The sequence below is a fragment of the Otolemur garnettii genome, unplaced genomic scaffold, assembly GCF_000181295.1.
Source record: "Otolemur garnettii isolate 467f Iridium unplaced genomic scaffold, OtoGar3 scaffold00145, whole genome shotgun sequence".
NCBI lineage: Eukaryota > Metazoa > Chordata > Mammalia > Primates > Galagidae > Otolemur > Otolemur garnettii.
This window is the reverse complement of record NW_003852540.1, coordinates 1,855,445-1,863,529: the sequence shown is the minus strand read 5'-3', so window position 1 is coordinate 1,863,529 and position 8,085 is coordinate 1,855,445. Positions and strand designations below refer to the sequence as shown.

The following is an 8,085-nucleotide window of genomic DNA, read 5'->3' as shown; positions in this document are numbered from 1 at the left end:
ATTATCATTGTGGCAACACTCAGGTTCCATGTGGGGACAGTGTTGCAAATTGTGGCTTTGCCAGAGGACTAATAGACTGAGCCAGAGGGAAGATACCCTGGTGTGCCTAGCTGTTGCTAAGAAGGGTACCCAAAAGGTGGGGACAGTATAGGAATAAAAATAATACCCTAAGACCTCTTTGGAAAAAGTTCCATTCCAGTTTCTAGGCAGGGAATGCCTAAGACAAGCCTGAACATCTTTCTGTATCAAAAATTAATGAAGTATTAGAGCACTGGTCCCATGCACTGGGGGTGGCAAGTTTGAACCTGGCCAGGGCCTACTAAACAAAGAAACAAACAAAAAAAAAAATTAAAGGAAGCAAAGAAAATTACAAGTATAGTCTAGTGATGGATGAAGAGAGCAGTAAGAGGGCTACTGGCAGGTTCTCCCCTAAGGTGCACAATGTGAGGGTGTTCAGTACACCCCCTGGGTGGGTGAAGGACTCAATTACAACTTGAATTTAACCTTAGAAGTGAAACTATGTAACCTAAACATTTGTACCCTCATATTAATCTGAAATTAAAAACAAATTAAGAAACTGCTCGAAGAATAATAGAATAATGGCAAAATATCAAAAGGACACAAAAGCCAGATAAAGGAGTTTCCATCGGCCAAACGTGGGACAATTTGAGCAACAAAATTAAAATAAAAAGTGACAGATTTTGATCGATTAAATAAAATCCCTCCACAAAAACCTAAGTCCTGGTATGACACACCTCTTGGGGACGGACACGATTATAAGAAGGACTTTACCTAACAAATGCAATCAATGGGGAGGGTGGGTGGAGGGAGGGTGATTGGTGGGATCACGCCTATGGTTCATCCTATAATGGTACATGTGAATCTCTCTAATTGTAGAATATAAATGTCGTAACACAATAACTAAGAAAAAGACATGAAGGCTATGTTAACCAGTTGGATGAAAGTATTTCAAATTGTATACAGAAATAGTGCACTGTACCCCATGATAGTATTAATGTACATTGCTATGATTTAATAAAAAAAAAAATTAAAAAAAATGCAATCAATATAACCTGGTTCTTTGTCCCTCAATGAACCCCCATCAATTTAAAAAAACAACAACCAAGTCCATTCTGATATAAATAAATGAGTTAAGTAGGTAAATGGGGAAGCATAGGGCTTATGGGTGGCCAGTTGAGCTCATAAGAAGATACAAATACTACTGCTGGGCTCAGAAATGAAGCCTGCTGATTTATCCTGTCTCACCAGATAATGTTCCCTCTATCTAAAGGTCCCATAATCTAAAGGTGGTTAAAATGCTGTTTGAATAAGGGGTTTTGTAGTCACAAATGTCAGTAGTTCAAACATAGGGTTAATGAGTATGCAGCCTGTCTTCTGCTGGCTCTTCAGCTTATGAAGATAATTATAAGTTTTCAAGTTTCTGCCAGCTCTTTTGTTTTTGTATTTGTCTACATGAAATACATGGGATCTCAGTGAATTATAACCACTAGATCAGGGAATTCTTGAATTAGTAATTTGACACAGCCAGAGGACAGCAACATCAACGGCTCCCGAGGCAAAGTCAGGCATTTACAGCATAATAAACTCAAGTTTTGGAGGAAGCATCACAGAAGCAATGCTGCGCTGGTCTATAACACAAAACTTGAGTTTATTTAGTGTCACTGTCATAGGTTATGCCTGGATCCAGAAAACCTTTTCTGTTTATGTACCTATATGTAAATTATTGTATCTACCTGGTAAACAGGAATGTTTAGTATCACCTATTTGTTGACTGAATATAAAAATAGCTATACATATATAGTGTTCATCATGGGCTAGGAATTAATTTCTCTAGGTGCATAATCTTGTTCAATCCTTATAAAAACTACCAAGAGGCAGTAATGGGAATAGGTAACAATAACATGGAACTTACTATGAACAACACGGCTCTAAGTACTTTACACACATTCACTCAAAGTATGTCACATATGTTAACTGCTCACAACAACCTCATATTATAGGGATTATTACCATCCCTATTTTCCAGATGAGAAAACTGAAGCAAGGTCTGCCACAGCAGGGATCTGAACCTATCTGCCAGTCTCTGCTCTTCACCTCTCTCTATGCTGCCCCATTTGTGTGGCTCTCTTATAGTTCAACCCGTGATTCTGCATAGTAAGGAAATGCTATTTACGTTGCAGTGCACAAAGGGGCCTGCCTCTGACAATGCCCCAGCATCATGAACTGCTTTCTTCTGTAGCTGCTCCTCTGATGTTTGGGTAGGCACAGTGACTGGCAGGTCCTCATTTGCTGGGGTGGGTTCACCATCTGGCAATACACCAAGCAGTGCTAGAGCTTTAAGACCTATAGGAGAAGCAAATAAAAGAACAGTTAGATGTCTTATAACTGTCTTACAACTTTTCAGCAAGTGCCATGAACTACTTTGCCACTATTAAGAAACAGATAATGGAGTTCTACACAAACCAAATCCTACAGTACTGAATATACACATCCCTGGCTATCTGAATCAGCTCCTGATTGCAGATGGCGAAAGTGTGAATAGCAAGGGATACCTATACTTTATTAACAACACAAGACAAAACATACAACAGGACTGTTTGTTTAGAAAATCATAATTATTATATAGGTCACTATCAAAGTTTTGAGACAAACTGTGTTATGGTACATATTTCACTTTTTCTTTTTTGAGACAGAGTCTGACTCTCGCCCTGGGTAGAGTGCCATGGTGTCATCATAGCTCACCAGAGTAACCTCAAACTCTTGAGCTCAAGTGATCCTCTTGCCTCAGTCTCCTGAGTAGCTGGGATTGTTAATAAAGTACAGGCTGGCTGTACTTTAAGGCACCAGCCATAATGCCTGGCTAGTTTTTCTATTTTTAGTAGAGACAGGGTTTCACTCTTACTCAGGCTGGTCTTGAACTCCTGAGCTCAAGCAATCCACCCGCCTTTCCCTCCCAGAGTGCTGGAATCACAGGTGTGAGCCAACGCACCTGGCACAACTAGCTTTCTAAATTCCTATTGGCAACTGGATAACAAAAGAACTCTGAAGCTAATACATATCATGGGTGTCCAACCTTTATTCTTTTCTGCCACACACTGAAAGAACAAGAGTTGTCTTGGGCCATACATTAAATACACATATGAAAACACGAACACAAGCTGATGTCAGGAATAAAGGTCCGTGCATATTTTTTGTGACATCCAACCTCACAGATAAGCAAAAGAGTCCTCAAATAATCTGCATAATCTGCAGGCCAAAGGTTGAACACTGTCAGTTAACTAGAATATAGAGTCCATTACTTAAGAGACATTTAAATGTCTTTCATGGTTTAACATTCAAGTTATTTTTGCCCTAGTATTCCTCAGTAAAGTCAGATTCATCTAGAAATTTTGTTAAACTATTTTACTTGTAAATAGCTCTCATCTAGAAAGCAGTTTTATGGAATAAGATTTGCATTCTAGGTTTTAAAAAAGTTTAGTGCCTTTAGCAAATTTTGGTAGATTCAAATACTAAAATTCTATCCACAAACATAAAGAGCTTTAATTAATGTTTTTTAACATCTTCATGTAAATATTTGAAAGAAATTAAATGTCACTTTAAGGCCAACATTTCTCTCAAATATATCTGCAAACTTAAAATTGAGTTCCACACCAGAGTGAGCCCTCGATGGAACAGGATTTTGCTGCCTCTGAGCCAAGCACAGTATTCATATTTTACTTCTGCTGAGGCTTTTCCTTTAGCCGAGGGCTGGTCGTGGTCTCTGTATGTAGGGACAGTCACCTTTGCCCTGGTGAGCCTTCATCAGACAGTCCCCGACGAGCTGCATGCACCGGCTCCGCAGGGTGGTAGCACTGTCACGGACCTGGGGGTCCAGTTTCTCCCCATCCACGTCCTCTGCACTGGCCAGGTGGGCACTATAGAGGGCCAGGGCAGCGAAGAGTAGCCAGGAATAGTTGTGGATGTAGGGCTGGATAAGCTTCTGCCGGTCGCTGATCCGGATGGTCACCATAGGGTGGGCTCTGATGCTGTGGGTAGGCAAATGGCTGCAAAGGCAAGATGTACTTAAGGCTTGCAGGCTCAGAGGCTCCAAAAAGGAGCACAGGGCCTCAGGGGAGCATGTACTTAGTCACAACTGGGTACCAGTCAACCCGAGGCTGTGGTTATTGAATATGTAAAGAGACGTATGGGCTCCTTCCTGAGAAAAATGGACATATACAAGCACTGGACACACCATTTTAGCATTTCACAACCCCCAAAAGGTTATCTATGAACACTAGGCTAAGTAAGAATTCTTTGTTGTGATTTTGCAAGGTGTGGTAATAGTATTTTGGTGATGCGGAAAAATGCCCATGATTTTTAGAGATGGATATGAAGCGTGTAGAAAGGAAATGATTTAAGGTCTAGAATTTACTTTAAAACATTTTGACAAAAACAAACAAACAAACAAATAAACTAAGCATGTATAACAAAATCTTCCTAATTGCTAAACCTGGATAATGGATATATGGGGGTTCCTGGTACCAGTCTCTTTTGAGTATGTTCAAATTATTTTATTAAAAAACTTTTTTTTTTGGCTCAGCCCCTGTAGCTCAGTGAGTAGGGCACCAGCCACATACACCAAGGCCGGTGGGTTGGAGCCCAGCCCTGGCCTGCTAAACAACAATGACAATTGCAACCAAAAAATAGCCAGGCATTGTGGTGGGTGCCTATAGGCCCAGCTACTTGGGAGGCTGAGGCAAGAGAATTACTTAAGCCCAAGAGTTGGAGGTTGCTATGAGCTGTAACCCCATAGCACTCTACCGAGGGCAACATAGTGAGACTGTCTCAAACAAAACAAAAACTTTTTTAAAAAAATAAAAGTAAGGATTTCCCCTTTCAAGTGAAGAAACACATAAAGAAAAGGCTTCTTGACTATAGTCATCTGAGACATACCCACAAGAAAATTTCTTTGCTGCATAGCATCCAAAGCAAAGATCAAAGTCATAACACACATTGCAATGTATCCTCCGGCCTATGATCAAACCCTGGCAGTGGTCACAGGTAAACTCCATGTTGACCATTTCATGGTCATCTCCATGGCCCTCAGGCTTCACCCCGCCTGGGGAAAAAAAAGGCAGTGTTAGGTGGATGGGGTAGAGGGCTCCTAAAAGCACCAGATTCCAAATCCAAACCAATCCCAGCACCAGGGCATCTTCTAATTTACTACTCAGGAAGAAGGAACACAGGCATCCTCTGGAAACCAAAGTGCTCGGCCCAGGTAGCTCTGGGAATATGAATGATATTCTTGGCAAAGAATTTCTCAGCAATGGTGTAGTAAATTGCCTTCCTTTTTACAGTGTACCAGTCCAATCCAATATATTACCAATTCTCATCGGAACTGCTGTTTGATGGAAACAAGTCCACATCTCAGTTTGTGAGCTATCCCTTGTGACCCCCTCCTCTGACAAATATTAAGCAGCTATTGATTTATTGCTATTAATAGGCACTGAGGAGTAATTAGGTTTTTGTACTTCTTTTTGTATTCCAGAAGCACAGATGAAAACAGACTTTGAAACCCCAGTGAGCAAGAATGATTATTGTAATAGAGACTAGCTGTTTTGGTCTCCTTCTCACTGTAAGTCCAGCATAGACTCCAGGCCCTGTCAATGATCCTTCCTAATGCTCCTCAATTCCAATCTGCTTTTGTTCCCTCTGCTATGAACACAGTCCAGGCTCTAATGCGCTTAAGATTACTCTTTCCTACTGCCTCAACCTCCTGAGTAGCTGGGTAGCTGGGGCTACAGGTGCATTACCGAGCTAGGTTTTGTTTGTTTGTTTGTAGAGATGGGGTATTGCTATTTTGTCCAGGCTGGTCTTGAATTCCTGCCCTAAACTGATCCTCCCACCTTGGTATCCCAAGGTGCTAGGATTACATGTATGAGCCACTATGTTTGGCTCTCAGACTGATTTCCTGAAAGAAATACTTATATAGACAAAACCACCTTCCTCCAGCATAGCTCTCATCATATTAATACTCTGCTTGAGGCCAGGCACAGTCTGTCTCAAAAAAACAAAACAAAACAAAACAAACAAAAAACTCTGCTTGGAAAATCTTTCCTATTGTTTGTAGACTATTTAAATTCCTTAGCCTGTGCAGTGGTTCATGCCTGTAATCCCAGCACTCTGGGAGGCTGAGGTGGGTGGATCCCTTGAGCTCATGAGTTGGAGACCAGCCTAAGCAAGAGACCCCTTCTCTAAAAGGTAGCTGGGCGTTGTGGTGGGTACCTGTAGTCCCAGCTACTTGGGAGGCTGAGGCAAGAGAATTGCTTTAGCCAAAGAGTTTGAGGTTACTGTGATCTATGACGCCATGGCACTCTACCAAGGATGACAAAATGAGACTCTGTCTCAAAAAAAAAAAAAAAAAATTCCTTAGCCTAATATCTCTGGGTCCCAAACTCTGGGCCTTACCTGTCATAATCCATCACTTAGGTAGACATTCAAGGTTATGTCTATAAACTCACTACAGATGCTCACTCCTTTGTCTCTGGGCTTGCTCTGCCCTTGATGGTGATACTATCTCCAATGTTTACTATATTATTCAGTTCTAACCTTCTTCAGAGACCAATTCTCATCCCACCTCCTTGACAAGCCTTCCCTCAGCAATGTTACTACTATTTCCAAACTTTTTCAGGCCAGCTGTGGTCCTTTACTCCAGCCTGGGCAGCAGAGTAAGACCCTATCTCAAAAAAGAAAACAAAAACTTTTCCAGAAATAATCTGTATCATTCATATATATCTGAGCACATAACTCTTTATACTAAAATAGTCTTTGGACATCTCCAATCTCCCTGCTAGGCTACAGCAGAGGTTGTGCTCCCAGGACAGGAGCTGTGTCTTGACTGCCATTCAACTATGTACTACTATTCATCTGCTTTGCCTCAGTACCTACAGGTCAAGTGCATGAAAGTATTTTTGAAGTTTGCTTTTGTGTGTGTACGTTTATTTCACTATTTATAAACACTGCATGATTTAGAAGCAAAAGCTATTTCCTGGAAACTCGACTCAAGGTGCATTGCTTGGTCCGGAGTGTTTATCAAATACCTATACTTAGCATGTTGGAAGACAGAAGGATGTTAGATAATAAGAGCCCTTATCATTTAGTGGGAGATAAGGCACCCATTTGCCAGCAAGTCACAGAATACCATTGGGCAGTATTTTTATTTAGTACAATGGGAATTTTAAAAAATGTCTAGAGCCAGAGAATTGTGTCTGCAATGCCAGCAATTTAGGAGGCTAAGGCAAGAAGATCACTTAAGCCCAGGACTTTGAGACCAGCCTAGGCAACAGAGAGACACCCTATCTCTACCAAAAAAAAAAAAAAATAATAACTGGGCATGATGAGCCTATAGTCCTACCTAGTTGGGAGGCTAAGACAGGAGCACTGATTGGGCCCAGGAGTTCCAGGTTGCGATAAGCTATAATTGCACCACTGTACTCCAGCCTGGGGACCCCCATCTCTAGGAAAAAAAACCCCCAAAACTTAAAGATAAAACAAAATTAAAAAAAAAAAACATAAAAATTTACGGAAATGATTATTACTTTCGGATATGGCATATTCAGTCCATGAAATTTACCTAGAAAGCAAGTTTTGCAGAGATCCATGTCATTGCACTGCAGACATCGGTAGCGATGTGAGGGGGCAATCTCATCACACCCATCACAAGAGATGTCCACATTTAACAGGTCACAGTATCGAGCAATAAACATGTGCATCTGTAAGGCAGAAACAAACACAATTAACCAACAAACTTTCTCGTGTGGCTGCTATTCTTCATTAATCAGCTTATTCATTCAATAGGTACTTAAAATGTTCCAGGCACTGTCCTAGGATCTGTAGATGAATAAGCTCAGTGTCTAGTTGGGGATTCCCTCAAGCAAACATATGATGATAGGTAAGTGCTTTGATAGGCAAATTTGGAGGCAGAGAGAATGCAAAGGACTATGGCTGCCAGGGTGTATTAAAAGAGTCAAGAGGCTCGGCGCCTATAGCTCAACTGGCTAGGGCGCCAGCCACGTACACCTAAGG

The 8,085-nt window shown here is 41.2% G+C and overlaps 1 protein-coding gene across 1 annotated transcript in view; it reads right to left on the bottom strand.

Moving 5' to 3' along the window:
• ZZEF1 (zinc finger ZZ-type and EF-hand domain containing 1) overlaps positions 1-8,085 on the bottom strand; it is a 148,937-nt gene that overhangs the window by 45,432 nt on the left and 95,420 nt on the right. Inside the window, exons 34-37 of the mRNA XM_012810946.2 lie at positions 7,634-7,772; positions 4,954-5,119; positions 3,802-4,064; positions 2,195-2,364 (exon numbers count right to left, since the gene is read on the bottom strand). Of these exons, the coding sequence (XP_012666400.1) occupies positions 2,195-2,364; positions 3,802-4,064; positions 4,954-5,119; positions 7,634-7,772 (738 nt within the window). The remainder of the gene's footprint in view (positions 1-2,194; positions 2,365-3,801; positions 4,065-4,953; positions 5,120-7,633; positions 7,773-8,085) is intronic.